This window comes from Tamandua tetradactyla, chromosome 11 (genome assembly GCF_023851605.1).
Source record: "Tamandua tetradactyla isolate mTamTet1 chromosome 11, mTamTet1.pri, whole genome shotgun sequence".
In the NCBI taxonomy this organism is placed as follows: Eukaryota; Metazoa; Chordata; class Mammalia; order Pilosa; family Myrmecophagidae; genus Tamandua; species Tamandua tetradactyla.
In genome coordinates this window covers 2,593,174-2,609,751 of record NC_135337.1, presented here as the reverse complement: position 1 = coordinate 2,609,751, position 16,578 = coordinate 2,593,174, and the positions used below count along the sequence as shown (strand labels likewise).

Below are 16,578 nucleotides of genomic sequence, written 5' to 3'. Positions count from 1 at the left end.
CACATATCATTAAATAAAAGAATTACCATCCTGTATCTTCATCTACATTTTATTCTTTGCCATTAGTTCATGCCCTAAAGGCTAAAGAAGCAGGGTTTACCCTTCATTGGTATTCAATGTAATCATTGTCTTGAAGGCAAAAGAGCCTAGCACAAAGCCATGTCCACAGCCAGGCTCAGTAGATGTCTGTGGACTGAATGAGTGTGGGAAATGGAACCACAGTGTCACACATTTTGGCCATTTACTTGACTAACATGTGGACTGACCATCATTTCGCCATCGGACCAGTCGGAAGGAAAGTCCTGTTCTTTGACCAGGTATTCAAGCCGAGCAACATCAAAGAGATTTGTTTCAGGTTTCTCATTATTCAGGATTGGATCCAAGTACTTCCAGAAAATTTCAAGTTCTTTTTCGGCATTCTCTTTCTTCTCTTTTTCAACTTCTGTATCTAATAACAGCAATGTGTTTATACTAAAAAAAATGAGTGTTGAATTTCTTCCCACTTTAAATGGACAAAGAGAGTCATATGCATTGCAAGATGTCTGCACAGTAGCAAACATAGAGAAATATAATTTTGAGAAGTTTTTGGAAGCAGATCATACAATTATGAAATCATAGGATTTGACTTCTGAAGTGGATATTGAGTATGAGCTTGTCCCACCTCTCCATTTTTAATTGAGGCCCAGACAGATTATAACAAGGTCACACATTTTGAGAGCTAAATATGTTCAGTGTTCCCACAGCTCTTAGCCGGCATCTATACATAGGACTTGTGATCAACATTTCTGCCAAATCACTTCTGGGCCACCTATGCTTGTTTTCTGCCTAACTGGTTAGAAATGCAGTCAATCCACTTCTATTTCTCAAATGGCTAAAAGCTGACTGGAGCAGTCATTTAGATTTCAGTTAACTTTTGGTCATGCTAAAATAGCTACAAGTTTCTCTGAGTATTTGTGCTAGGGCTTCAAAATAATGGCATATTTCTGTTAATTTACACATGAAAATTTGTTTGAAATATTTAGACATTAATAAAACATCTATAATTAATTAGTAGGTTCTATTACCAATATCTCATTATTCTTCTGTAAAGGCTATTTTTCTGTTATTTTTATTATTACATCTTAAATATTTTAATAGAGATACTGTAAAGTATCTTCTGTAAAGCTTATTTTTCTGTTATTTTTAATTTTACATATAAAATATTTTAATAGAGGTACTGTGTTTGAAGCTTATGCTGTCTCCAGTAACACATTGTTTAACACTGTAATTGCCCTTTGAGATAATCAGGGATAGGTTGAGTTTGAATCCTAACTATTTTACCTAATAGCTGCCTATAGGCTGAGAGTCCTTTTTGGTAAATTAAAATATTAAAGAACACTTCTGAGGGTTGTTGTGAAAATTACACAAATCAAAGTACTTAAAGCCCTTAGTGATGAGCTTAGTCAAAGTGCATATACCCAATGAATGGCAGCTTTATCATTCTTGCGGATAGTCATTTCCAACTTTGAATAACAATTTAAAAAGTAGAGCTAAAGAAATTGGGGTGTGGCTGGGTAAGTCACAAAGCACTGTGCAAATGATATTTAAAAAAACAGTAAATGCAATTTCATAGAGCAGAAAGAACTTGGGCTTCAAGATCTATTCAGGCTGACATTGAATCTAGTTCTGTACTTAAACTATACAGTAGACTTTTGTTCACTTCCCACAGAGAGAGTCTAGTTCAATTCCCTTAGATGAAGACCCGGAGGCTCAAAATAGCTGAATGGTAAGGTGGTCAGGATTTCACCCTGCAAGTTCCTAGACCAGGAAGACAAAGCATGTTCTCCAGCTTATTGCAATAAGCCAGTAACAGAGCAGGGCAAGAATCCAAGCTGCTGACATCCCTTGGGTCATTTGGGGACTGTGGCTTCTGGAACAACAGATGAACTACAGTTGCTCCATCCAGCCAAAGTTTTAGGTAAAAGTTATAGACCAGCTGCTTCTGAGAAATGCAGTTGGATAACCAAGTCTTCTGACGCACAGGCTATGTTCTCTGTGGCAACACAGGATATTAAGCACAGAGTATGATTTTTGTTTGTGAAATTTACAACCCTTAGCTAGTGCAAGCAGAATAAACAGCATATCAAAGTCTTGAAAGGGTTTAATAATGCATGCATTGTATGGCCATATTTTGGACAGAAAAAAGTATTTGTACTTTAAAGGCAGTGGGTAATATCGAAGGCTTCAGCTTTAAGAACAGTAAGTCGTGTAGCAAACTGCATACCTTCTGGCTGAAGAAAAACTTCCTGCTGCTGGCTAACTGCTGCCAGGTGTGTCTGCAGAGGTTCATAATTCTCTGAAGATATTTTAATCACGCTGCTTATGGGAATGCCAAGCTCAGTCATAATCGCTAATAGCTGAGGATTGTTGAAGCCCACAACTATAATGTAATGTTGGGCACCATCATCTGGCTCATCATCTGTTCGAAATACCACAAAAAGGAGCAGCCGTCATTTTAAGAAAGAACAGGTTGCACTCAGCCAATTCAATGGCTATATGCATTATGCATGCATCTATAATCCCTCTGGCTTGCCCAAAACAGTCCAGTTGGCTGGAACGCAGTCATGTTGACTGGTTTTCATTACTGCCCTTCCAGTAAGGAGGTGGTGGTCATTTTACAAAACATTAAATCACTTTTGCAAATGAAACATACATGTAATAGGAGGACAAACATACTAGGAGCCTGTGGTCGTGGAAAATGTGTGCTTGGGTCTTTGTCAAAGTTTAGGCTGTACGTTTTTTTGTTTCTAACCTTTTTTGAACAACATCTGGCTTTACTCCTGAATTACGAGTAGCTACAGCTTTATGGTTATTTTATAAGTAGAGGTGTTTACAGTAGAGGGAAATATTGGATATGGACGTGCTCCTTCCTAGAGGGCTGTGTATATTTATGGCTATAGGTGTGGATGCTGTCCCCATTATTTAGCAATTATGTATTTGTTGCATTAAATTTTTAAAATTCATACTATATGCTTTCCTAAAATTTTTCTTCCCTGTTATGCCTTAGTTATACTGTTTTATTAATATTAAAAACATGAGTATAACTTATAAACTGATATCGTGGGGCATGAGAATAAGAGTTATATTTCAATACTGATAGTCCATGATATTACATGAAGGCATTAGATTTCACAACAACCCCTTAAAATCAATTTACAAATAGTGCAACAGATGCACAAAGTTTTAACTTCTAAGTAGCAACTTGTCTTCTATCACTAAACAAATCAATGCTAATATTGCCCTTGGAATCCATAATATCACAGGTTCTAAGTCTAGTAGGTTTAAAGCAGAGATATGAGAGGGGAGTTGATTGGCAAAGGGTGTGAAAGCCAGACATCTCATTTAAATGCAATGCTGACAATAACAGGTAGCTTCATTCGCATTCATTTTGGAGTATGCCAATAATCTAAATGAAAGAAAATTCTAGTTGCTCTATCTAGGACAAATTGATAGTGGGACAAATTGAAGTGTGAAAAGTGGGTCAGGAAGCCATGGGTTCTGCCTGAGTCACAAATTAACTGCTCTTATTTTATTACTGCTGATTCTGTGTTTCTCTCATGATAAAAATAACTTTTTACTTTGCATTACCCTTATATCTACTTTCCTTTATGCTCCCAATGACATTAAGCTCTCTGGTGACACAAATGCCTGGAATTGCATCCTTTACTTGCAGTATGTGAAGGTGCCTCGTGCAACATATGCTAAGTAGATGTTTGTTGAAATCACAAATGAATTGAGAATAGAAATATCTTTCTATTAGGGTGTCCTGGGTAGTAAGTGATTTATGGTTTTATAAAGTGAGAAAAGGCTAGAAAAGATTAAGCATAGTTATTGGAATGCTTTCTCCCGAGTTACTTCATAGATAGTAAAGTGAGAAGTGAAAGGAGACCAACACATGCTGCATATCACTGACCAATGTAATGTTTGGTGTCATCTTCTTCTCCCCTCCGTTTTAACTGGGTAGATTTTTTCACTGTTGTGCTTGCCTCAGGCTGCTCCTTTCCCTTTCCTTTGGCAACCTTGGCATTTGGGGCCTTTTTCTCCTTCAGAGATTTTCCTTTTCCTTTATCCTTTTCTAACTTAAATCTGTCTTCTATAACCTGGAAAGAGAGAATTCTTTTTGTATTTCCCATGAATCACACAGTGAGCAAACAATGGTTTTTCTACTATCAGGTGAATCAATTCTTTATTTCACTAAAGGCAAAATAAAACAAATATTAAAACTAAAAAGGAAAATGGAAAGAGACGTTTTCTCTAAAACCTCATGGTAAAGTTTTTCATAGTTAAGTAATGCACTGGCCTTTTTTTTTTTTAACATGTTCAGGCACCAGGGACTGAACCCGGGTCTCTGGCATGGCAGGTGAGAAATGTGTCACTGAGCCACCATCGCACTGCCCAAACATTGACCATTTTTAAAGGTTAAAAGGCTTTTTTGGAAACCAAGCACTAACAAGTTATTTTCATTATACTGCTTCTTAAATATGTGCCGATAATGTAATAAATGCCTGCTTGTTGATATATTCAGTGATGGAATCAGCACAAAACATCAGTTGTCAATGTGAATTCTTTACACGCTGCTTGGGGCATGCTTAGATTGCCTCAAGCCATGTAAAAATCTAGTTTTTTAACTATTTTTTCTTTCCAAATGATTACTGAAACCTTCATGCATTATACCATAATGTAACTAGTCTTTCAATTACTGTGCATATAAATAAAAATCAGTTGGTTCATTGAAATAGCATGGCATTAATTAGTGATAATGTGGTCATTCAGAAGATACAGAATATGATTACAATAATATTTTTTCCATACTCTATAAAAATGAAAATAATACAAGTTAAACAAATTATTACAATGACATCTCGAGCTCTAATACCTGTATATATCCCTGAGGTCACAAAAGGGGAACAGTGGAAGACCTGTTGGCTGGGCACTCGTCTAAGGGGCTGCAGCATGGAAGAGGCAAGAAAGGCTCCCCCTGCACTGTGCGCCTCCTGCTGCCCACGGCTCTGAGGATGTAGTTCATCTTTGGCCCCTGAGGCAGTGTCAGTGGTGCCCGCGGATTCGCAATCTGTGCCAAGCACCTACGGCCCCAGTGGGGCAAACCTAGGCTACCCCCAGAACTTGGCCCTCAACAGAAGATGGAAACAGCAGAGAATAGAAGTGTCACTCCATTCTTGGGGTGGGGGTGGGGGTACAGATTATGAAAGGGCCCCATCATTTCTAGAAAATGAAGTGAAGTTCAATGTGGATACAACAATCCAATTTTACAAGTGGCAAAATTAAAGCCTTCTGGGGGTGCAAGGGTAGTTCAGTGGTAAAATTCTCGCCTCCTATGCGAGAGACCCAGGTTCAATTCCAGGTCCATCCACTTGCCAAAAACAAACAAGCAAACAAACAAACAATAAAACCGAACAAAAAAAAAAATAATTCCACAAATGGTGCTGTAATAACAGGCTACTCACATGGAAAAAGAATGAAATGTGACCCCTGCCATATAGCATACAAATAAATAAACAAATAAATAAAACTTCTTAAAAGCTGGAGACAGAGATAGAAAACAGTATGTCCTCGGACAGAAGTGCAGGTTAAAGGGCACAGGTCAGCGCTAGACAGGAAAAGAGGGGTTAAAGGGAAGGAGGGCATTGCAAAGTCAAGCTGGCCAAATTTCACAACAGCCTGTCTCTTCTAGCCCCAATGACATGAATGAAGTAATCTCAACAGTCAGAAATCACAGAGCACAGAAGCTCTGAAAACATGTAGGAAACCAGTATTTATTTGCCCATTCATTCTTTCAATGAACATTTTTTTCTGATCAGCCATTTTTGTGCCAGGTTCCCTCAAGAGCAAAGGGGAACATCCCCAGATGCTAGAGATATCATTCAAAGCCTTGGACTAGAGGCAGAGAGGAGAGCACAGGTAAGGTACAGAGCTGTGAAAGGGCCTTTGCATTTCTCTCTGTACCAGGCATAAATTGGTGCACAAAGCAGGCTGGGCTCTGTCTTCTTAAGCTCACAACTTATTGGGGAAGAAAGATAAAAACATAGAAGCAAACAAAGAGCCACAGATTTTCATGAATCTGATGAAGGCTAAAATATCATGTAGTAATAGAAACACATTTGAAGAGACCTCTCTAGATAGGTTGGGGATGGAAGGCCTCTCCAAGGAGGTGACATTTGAACAAAAGACCTTAAAGATGAGAAACTATCCGCACGAGAAGGAGAGGAGGGGTGTGTGTAAAGATCCTGAAGCATGTCAGCTTTAGCTGTGTTTAAGGAAACAAAAGGATCTGAGTGTAAGGGCTAGGGGAGAGAGCCCGAAGTGAAACGAGGGAGGCAGGGTGGGTGCCAGTCCATTCAGGGCTTTGGCGGGATGGGTTAAGAAGTTTCTGTTTCATTCAAAACACAGTGGGAAGACCTTGAAGGGTTTTAAGTTGGGGAGTACTATGATCTCGTGAGATCAGAAACAAGAAGGAAACTCCAGCAGTCCAGATAAGAGCTAACAGTGACTCAGATTGAGGTGTAGGCAGAGTGGAGAAAAGTAGATGGATTTGAGATCTATTTTGGATGTCGAAACTGGAAACTGCAGGGGTTGCTGGAATATTAGATATGAGGAGAGAATAAGGAGGTAACATCAAAGACAATGCCCTGCATTTTAGTTTGAGCAACTGAGTACTGATGTTTCCACTTATGGAGATAGGGAACACGGGGAGAGAAATAATTTTACTTAAGGTAGGTGGACTATTAAGAGTGGCTTTGCTAAAATTGTGTTATCAAGGAAGCAATTGAATATTCATGTCTCTTCTCAGAAGAGAAATTTGGCTGCAGTTGCAAATTCAGGTGTGGATAACATACAGATTGTAGTTAATTGCATGCAAAAAGACTAGATCACCTTAGGTTAGAGTTGAGAAACATGAGGATAAAGCCTGGAGTCAAGCTCTGGGGAACTCCATCATTTACCCATTTGACATAGGAAGAGATGCCAGCAAAAAAGACAGAGAAGGAGTTGCCAAAAAAATGGCCAAAAAGGTAGGAAAAAAATAGAGGTTAAAGCCAAAGGATTGAGGGACAAAGAAAGGAAAAAGACAAGTGTTGGAAGCTGTAAGTGACACTGACGAAAGAGATATGGTGGAGTGTGGAAGCAGTGTGGAGTTGATGAGAGAATGGGTAATAATGACAGGGGGACTGTGTATATGGGCAATGAGAAATCTGGCTATGAAGGGGAAGCAGAACTCTTGAGTTGTTTAGTGGGTAGCAGGTGGTATGTGATTAATGCTTGTACATACGTTTGCATGGAAAGTCGGGAGTTATGTCTGTAGGCTGATGGAATAATCAAGTAGAGAGGGGGACAATGAGGATATGATGGAAGCAAGTGGAAGAAGATCAAGATCACATGTCAGTGACTGGGAGTTGATGGTACACAGGCACTTTCTCAGTTTAATAAGAAGAGCAAGAAGAGGATAGGTGGGTGGCTGGATGCAGATGCAAGAAAGCCAGAGGCCTTGGTGGTGTTGAGGGAATGTTTTAATTTTTTCAAGTGAAGCATGAAGAAAAGTCAGCAACTGAAAATGGGCAGGTAAGAGAGAAGTTTTGAATAGAGAAGATAATGGAAGGAAATCATCTCAGAGAGTGGGGAAACAAGCTCACTGATGAAACAGAGCAGGACTCTTTGTCAGTGTTGAGAGCTTATTGGAAATTTTGAGACTGTGGATTTAAAATAAAACCAGTTTGCCTAGTTGTATGAATTCCTTCGGCTATGTGTAGCTGCTTAGGTATAGAAAATGGTGGACTACTGAATGTATCCTGGCGGCTGTGGGGGTGGAATATGTGTCGATTGATTGTGATGGAAGGAGAGAAGAGCAAGTTGAGAATTTACGAAGAAGTGGCTGATATGGACCATAGACTCTAAGCTAGCCAAACAGCAGGGGGAGCGCAATGGATAGAAAATGGTGTGATCATGGATTGGAGGTTATGATGTGGCTGAAGAAATTTCGTGGGAGGTATACTAGATGACAAATAATAGGATAAGGATAGGAAATTGCCAAGGTTACAGAATTGGAGGCCAACACTCAAGATTTTGGAGGTGATGAGAGAGTTGGTGATGGCAAAGTTCAGGGTGTGGCCATAGGAGAGTGGCTGAGTTGAAGTGGAGGAAATAATCATCAGGCAATTGAGAGTCTAGTAAGAAGAAGATTGTTCAGCAACGAAACCACAGAAAAAGGAGAATAAGAGTGGCAGAGAATGGCAGTTCTCCTCAAAATTGTCCAGGGCAGAGGATGTCCTCTTCTTACTCGGCAACCTGAAAGTTGTATCTCCATGGCCAGGTGGCTATATAAGGTTATCAGAGCCACAAACTATTAAATTAACTCCAGTATTTAGACTTGACATTCTCTACATAACTGACTGTCTGATAATTTGATCTTCTATACACAGCTTGTCAATAGGGAGAAAATATCCAGTTAAGGCTGATGTTACCTGTGATGTAAAATTGACAATAACAGTAGCAGTAGCCAATTAGCAAATGGCTATTTGAATCATTGCTATCATTATCGTCATCATCATTATAGTTTCTATTTATTGAGTTCTTACTGTATGTCGAATACTTTATCTCAGGAAGCCTATACAGTAGCAAATGGTAGAATATCATCCTTATTTTGCAAATCAGAAAACAGAGGCTTAGTGAAGACAAGCAACTGTTCCATTAAAAAAGTAAGTGGCAAATGTGGGCCAGTCTAGCTCTGTGGCCCACACTCCAAAGAAGAAAGAATTTTAACTGAAATTATTCTAAAGTTAAAATAAATATTACTGGGGAAAAGCATCTTTTAAACTAATTTATATTAACACCGAAGGTCAACATCTACCTCCCCCACTTAACAAAACTATTTTTAAGGAGGGCTCTTATAAATCCTGAGAAATGTCTATAAAATTAATAATCATTGTTGAGGAAGTGGGAAAATATAAAGCATTCACATAAATCACCAAATGCCACCATCCACAGAGCTGGGTGGAGATGAAGATACCTGCATTTTCCACATTATGCGGATAAATCTACAATTGGTAGAATTTCAAAAAAATAATGTTATGTAATTTCTGGGATAGTGAGGGGATTCTCTGGGGTGGGGAAATCATCCCACAGAGAAAAAGAAACAAATGGAGACACCTGTGTCCTTGTGAGCTGCGGTTCATGAAAAAAAGTTCTTGGTAGATCTCTGAACCTGCTCCTTACCCCACCAAGTCCCTTTAGCTCCCACACTATTGATTCGAGATGTGATCTACCAATTTCTCACCCCTATTCAGTATGTTTTCTACTCCTCCCAGACCCAGGCTGTAACAGATTCAAGCTGAACCAAGGAAGTCCCTTCTCCCTTCTAGTTCTAGACATCGACTGGCTGGTTGGAGGGCTGTTCCAAAGATGAAAAACCCTTTTCTATCAAGCCCCAATCATAGGAAAATCACCTCTTTTCTTTTCTTCCCTTACCTTCTATTCTCTCACGTTTCCAAAATACAGGTGTAAATCTTGGGATTTGGGGGGTGAACCAGATTTGCTAAGCATTCCGCAAAGTTGACCCCTTTTTAAATCATAAAAGAAGTCTGCTCACACAAACGCCTTCTCTTTTTCCTTGCTTCTGGATAACAGAGCATGCATGTTCCCATACTGTGGTCACCTGCTCAAAACTTAAAGAGATAGAGAGAACTCTTGCCAACTCAAGGCAAGAATGTGAGAAGGGTGTATCCAAAAGGCCCCTTTCTCCTTCATGTTCTGGAAACACATGTTCCCCAGCATACGAAGGGAGAGTCAAGCTCATTACAGAATACATATTCTCTAAAACTGCAGTGCGCACAGCAAGCATCTGGATGCCTCCTACTGCGAGGAGAAGGTTTTGGATAAGAATTGAGATTTCTTAACCAGTGAAGCCTACATAGCAGATGTGGGGTTCTGGTCCTAGCAATCGCAAAAAAAAGTTAGCATTTCACATACTCAGTTGAAAATCAAATGATCCCTACTGAAAATCCTTAATCTCAAGTTATTCTCCCTTTTTCACAAAATTCTCCCTCTCTATAACAGGGCCACTTAGGTATTTGACACTTCAAAATATTTTAGATTGCATTTTATTTCTAAACAACTTCTTACTGTCAAAATGCAAATTTAATTTGTAGGCATTCATTATGCTATTCCTCACCATGAGAAAGATGCAAACGATGAACGTTTGTGAAACTGATGGTAACTAGCTCTATTTCACCTTCTATAATGCACCTACATATGTGGTGCAATGGTACTATTACAGATACAGACAATAAAACATGTTCATGGAGGTTAGGTGACAACGACCACTCCATTAGTATGTGGTACAGGAGGAACTGGGTCTTCTGAGTGCTAGTCTAGTTCTCTCTTAAGAAGCGATTCAAGATATCACTTTCCCTTGTAAACAATCTATTCTGCTGGTCCCAGATGGTGGAAGGCCAATAGATGTGCCGAAGGGAATTAGATGGGGTCAAAAGTTTGGAAAAGAGTAATTTATAAAAATTAAACAGATTTCTTTTCATAATACTCCTCTGTCTTTGATAGGCTAGTGTGAAGTGTAACTCTCCAAGAGGAATATATAACACACAGGGAATCCCATTTGACCATGAGACCATCTTTTCACAGAGAACTGTCCAGATCTAATGGTCATAGAACCCACTTTGGAAAGCACAAGCTTATGGAAACAGTTTTGGGCCCAGTTAATCCATTTCTATAAGTCTCTGTTAAGGAAATTTTCCAAACATGGAATATGCCATATAAACAAAGTTGTTCATCACAACATTGTCCATTATGAAAAATATGGAAATAATTTGAGTTCAACAATAGAGGAACGATTAAGAAAATTATAGTTTAAGCAATAGAATATCACATAGTCAATAATAATGATCAACGTAGGTACTGTGGTAATGAGTCAAAATCACAATAATATATTTAAATTGAAAAAAGCTGGATTTAAAAACATTTCACACTGATTACAGTCATATAAGGAAATAAAACCACTGTAAAGAAACATACCCAGATGTTAAAATTAGCTGTAATAAGGATATGACATTATGAATTCTTTGTATTGCCTTTTCTATATTTTCTGGTTATTCCATTCCTCCTACCCCCATCCCGATAGAAAGCATAATGTATGAACCTGAGTTAGGACCTTGCTTCTCCAGAGAACTGCTATGGTGAAAGAAGTATAAGCCTAGGAAAGTTTTTGATTCACTTGAACAAATGATGCAAGATTTAGAGCTCTGCAGCATGTGCTGGGTACTGCATGGCCATTTCCTGGGTGTGACTCTTGATCCATGAGATCAGAACATGGCAATATCTCTGTGCGTTGGTGGTGATGAGGGGGGTGGGTCTGATGCCTAGGTGACATCTCCTCTTGCAGGATTCTAGCCCATGTGACTTTGAGCTACTTTGATCATCCAATGCTGTGCCACCTCACCCATTCAGAAGGGCAGGGAGAAGGGGTGGGCATGTTTGAAATAATCTCAGGAATTCTAGTTCTAAGAGACACTTCCAGAAACTGGGTCATTTCTGGTTATGGGGGGCAGATCTGGAAATTAAGTTAGGATTCCCTGAGAATCAGTGGTTGGTTAGCTCAACGGCCTTCATCCTTGGTGAGCTTCATTCCTTTCTTTGACCTCTGTCCTCACATTTAGCTTCAGGATGTTGTATGCAATATAATTAATGGGGCAATAGGACTGTTAGTTGATGACTGAGAAAAGTATTGCTCCTACAAGGAAACATCTCTGGGTAGGCACTCTACTGATTGTGAACCAAGAATTGCATTTTGCATAATTATTGAGATGTGTAATTATTGGGAGTGGTATGCCCAGTGGTTAAGAATATGATGACTGGAGTTTGACAGTTTTGGATTTGAATCTCAGCCCTGCCACTCAGTAGTTGTTTGGCCTTGGGAAAGTTACTTAACTTTTCACACCTCCAACCTTCCCATCTGTAAATTGGGAATAATATCCTATACCTCATAAAGTTGCTTCCAGGATTAAATGATAGAACATATGTAAAGGGTTTAGTACAGTACCAAGCATCAATAATGGAAGCTATTATTATTAGCTGTTTTAACTGTAGCTATCCTGTATTTCCACATGCTACTCTATTTTAAATAAGCATTTCTTTTACATTTTTCCTGAAGTTCATAAAAAGTTTTCATTAATCAAAAGCATTCCAATTACAAAAGCACTACTCTATTGGTAAGCCAGTTGGGAAGTTATTTCCCCTGAATTGCTGGGTTTTTATGGCTCCTTAGATCCAACAGTTTTGTTGATAGTATCCTCATTTCGATAATCCAGCCTCAAAGAATTCCATGCAGTTAGTGAGGCAAGTTATTCCTTTCCTGAAACCACATGGGACCCTCTAAACAGAGTTCTGGCTCTTCCTCTATTTGATTTCTTAAAATAGTTTCTGAAGATTTTAACCACAACTAAACCAAAACTAACCAGCCTGTAATTTCCTGGTATGTCCCTATGGCCTTTCTTTTAAAACAAAGCACACACACACAAATGGCATTACGTTGGCTGGTTTCCAGTGTGTCAGGGTTTCTCCTGGAGGGAGCTGGAAAACGTCTGCAAGAGCCACCCTAATTTCTATTTGTCTCTCCTTTGGAGGACACTTTCAACTGTTTGTGGCTTCATTAGGATATACTATCAAACTTAGGAGCTTTTAATTTTCTTACCTTAAGTAAAATTTACTGCTACCATTTCTCTATTGTATATCTTGCTTTTTGTTATTTCTAGGACATCAGAAATAAGGTAGTTTGTATTAAGTATATAAACTAGGAACAAAAACAAATGGTGTGCTTTATAAAAAGTTATGTTCTCTAAAAATATCCAGGAAAATATGGATTTGCTTTTTGAATTCCCCAATTAAAACTACAGTAGAAATATATCTTGTTTTCTTAAAGCCTATGCAAATATTCTGAATGCAATTCAGAGGCTTGCAAAGTTGGATATAGTTTGGTTGATTATTTAAATGGTTAATGCTTATTGTTCTGTTGCAATTATTTTCCATCTTTTTTTGATGGCTAAATGTCTTCTTTAGTTGAATTCTCAATATAGTTAAAATATCTTGATTCACAATTAAGTGTTTTGGTTTTTAACAAATTTTCATAATTAATACACAATATAGAAATTGGAATTAAAAAGAAGTAAAAATGAGAGTGAAATATAATATTGAGATGATGACTACATTAAAACACAGACAACAACAGAAACTAACCAATTATTTTAAAATTAAAATGAACATTGTGGGAATTTATGTGATGTGCCTAGTGCAATGTAAAGATTCAACAAATATTTGTTGAATTAACAACAGGATGATAATAATAGAGCTAAAAATGCAGGGTAAATATTGAAATAATGTTGATATATGTAAGGAAAATTCATTTCTAAACATAAAGCTCTCTTATTCAAATTTTAAGACATAACAACCTGGTTAATTTAGGACTAATTGTGACAGTCATATTCAGAAGTTCTGAAATGCAAAAATATGTTTATAGATACAGTACATTTTTCTCCTGGTGTGTATATTTGGAAGTAATTAACAAGGTATTTTCAAAAAGCTAAATGTTTTCAAATAGTTTTAATTCACTTGCAAAGAGAGGCAGGCATTTGCCTCCCAGAAATTCAAACATTAAAGCCTTTAAAGTTGTGTTCTTCTAAGAAACACTTTTTCTTGTATTATTACTTATAGTATTTAGCCAGGAAGTTTTCTTCATGGACAAAGCAAAAACAATGTTAAGCATAGCCCAGACTAAAGTATTACAAATTATTAAAATTAATGGATTCTTAAATAATGATATTCTTACTGTATTTAGCAACTGAAACTGTATTATTTACCATTTATTTAATTTTGACTAAATGAAACTGAATCAGATATATATATATAGCAATATATTACATTTGCTCTATTGGGGAAAAAGACAGGGACCTAATTATAGTAGTTATTTTTGCCCCCATTTTCTCCCTTGTATTTTCTATTATTACTTTTTTAAGAATTCATTTTAAAAAATACAATTTCAAAAGTAAATACAGAACATACAAAACACTCTTTGGGTTGTACAGATGTAAACAATATAATTAGCATTTGATAGAAAACATTTACGAAGATTTCATGGTGATACTAAAAAGCTGAAGAGCCAGTCACTTCAGGAAAGAGAGAGTGGGTGACGTTCTTTTTCCCTTTTCATTGTCTAATTCACAGCATGGTGTCAATTTTGCACATTTTATACTTATTTTGCTTTCAGCTAAAATCTCTGGCTCACAGGCATTAACCTCAATTGTTCCAACTGACCTCCGTGTGGTGTTGCTGAAATTAACACAGATAATAGCACCCTTCAGCCAACTCCCTTAATTCAGCCTTTATGAAAGGCATTTCTGGAGAGTACTCCATTCCAGTAAGTTTTCATCAATTTATTTAACACTTACTCATATAGATACGACTCAGAGATCTGGGGCTTGTGCTTTGGATGCCCCATATAATGAAGACATCAATGAGATGATGTAATTCTTGGCTCTTAATTGCTCTGAGTTTCTACTGCAGCTATTAGTTCTGTTTTGTTTTTAATATCTAAAATTCAAACTCCATTTCTGTAAGATTCTCAACTTCTCTATATGTAAATTAAGCTTATTCCCATATCTTCAGAATCTCATAACTGTATTATTATACTCTACATTTCAAAAAAATGCCAAGCAAATAATAGACGTAGAAATGTTTTTAAATCATTATTTACTTTAAAAAACTTCCTGACCTGCTGGAAGATTCCAGTTATTGTTAAAATTTGTTAACTCAACTTTAAAATTATTCCTACAAAATAGAATGACTGACTTATAATAGGTGGCAAACAAGGAAATTGATATTCTTCTTTACATTTGGCAAATTTGCAGGCACTTTGGGAAAGTGGAAGGCAAGTGGAAGGTACAGGAGGGGTTTTTGCACAGCTGAAGTCTAGTTTTTATAATTCAAGCTTTCCCATATGACACTGGAATTTAAATAGGCAAGCAAAGATGTTTCTATACTAATTCCAAATTTTCCTATTTTTCTCTTGCCAAGTCTTTATTCCCCTGGATTTTCTTAAGGTATAATTTTCCCGTGGAAGATGGAAAGAGCTTCAATAAATGGAAACTATACAGTAACTATGTTCATATGAGTAGAATTTTCCTCGGGACAATATGTGCCACCCTAATAAGATCCTATATGGGGAATCTCTTTTGAAAAACATAAAGGCTTATATTTCAAATATAAGATGGCATTATTTTCTATTTCTATAATTATCCTGTCAAGAATCCAATTCAATTTGGAGGTCTTGTAAAGGTGAAAAAGGTGTTATTGAAACATGTTCACTTTTCTTTTTCTTCTACCCATGAATTAATTTCACCTGTTCCACTTAAGAGTATAAAGAAACAATTTACACATAAATACATTTTATACACACACATGTGCACACATATTATACATGTACATACAGAAGCATCTGACTATCAAAAAAATATTTTAGCATGATTTGGAAAATAAGAAAAATATCTCTTATTTTGTGTAATGGTAATAGCAAATGGATTAGAACCTGGCATCACTTTGCTAAAAGTATTTTAAAATATTTTTCAGATGCAAAGATGAATCTTTGGAAAATAGCAATTAATTTCCATAGGCAAATTAAACGAAAAATCCACACGTGAAGAAATAATCAGATGTATAATATGGGAGTAGAAACACAGGATTGCTGCTAAGATATTCAGATTATTATGATGGTCCAGATGTAGTCTATTATTTTAATAGGCACTCCTATTGAATATCATATAAAATATTTTAAATAGACTCCAATTCTGAGGACTTTTTCCTTTTATATATATATATACCTATCCTGGCTTGCTGTTAACTTTTCTCTTTCTTACCTCCCTTCCTTGTTATTATTATGTAAATGCCAAGCAAATAACTTTTTACTACAAAAACAACCTTGGGCACATGCCCTGAATATCATCTTTTTCATACTGAATGAACTGTATTTAACAGATTTGTGTTTGAGAAATCATAATTCCTCCAGCAGATCTTTAGATAGTCTTTTCTCTAAGAAGTTGAGGTGACAGCTAAATTTGCCAGGTGGCATTTAGTAGTAGACTTATGAAGAGAGGAAGTGCCCCTGGAGAAACGTGGCTCTGTTTCATTCACCTCTTGTTCATGTCCTTATTTTAGAAACCCACCATCTCACAGTACCTTCTTTTCGTTCTCCCGTCGCTGTTGGTCCTTAAATTTAATCTGGAGAAGTTGAAATTTCAAGAGTTTCCCTATCAGGGGTAAGGTTAATTTCTCTCCACTGTCCATAATTGTTTTTGCTGCCACTAATACCTATGAAGAAACACAATTAGACAAAGTGACATTTTATAACCTTTGGCACAGCCTGCCAGTAATGAAAAGATGAAATGGTATTTTACATTTTGTAATATTTGTCTTACTGAAAAGGTGCCTCCCTGCTGGCCAGAAAAATTAGGGGAAAATGCCACAATTCCT

At 37.2% G+C, this 16,578-nt stretch overlaps 1 protein-coding gene across 14 annotated transcripts in view; it reads right to left on the bottom strand.

Moving 5' to 3' along the window:
* SPAG17 (sperm associated antigen 17) overlaps nucleotides 1-16,578 on the bottom strand; it is a 287,582-nt gene that overhangs the window by 191,723 nt on the left and 79,281 nt on the right. For 11 of the 14 annotated variants that reach the window (XR_013159174.1, XR_013159175.1, XR_013159176.1 and 8 more), the window contains exons 4-7: nucleotides 16,285-16,416; nucleotides 3,953-4,139; nucleotides 2,264-2,458; nucleotides 267-448 (exon numbers count right to left, since the gene is read on the bottom strand). Coding sequence is in view for 4 of the 14 variants with exons in the window: in XM_077119739.1 (XP_076975854.1) it covers nucleotides 267-448; nucleotides 2,264-2,458; nucleotides 3,953-4,139; nucleotides 16,285-16,416 (696 nt within the window). In the remaining 10 variants the exon portion in view is untranslated. Of the gene's footprint in view, nucleotides 1-266; nucleotides 449-2,263; nucleotides 2,459-3,952; nucleotides 4,140-9,516; nucleotides 10,191-16,284; nucleotides 16,417-16,578 lie in introns of those variants that run through there. The other 3 variants (XR_013159182.1, XR_013159180.1, XR_013159183.1) reach the window with 3 other exon arrangements.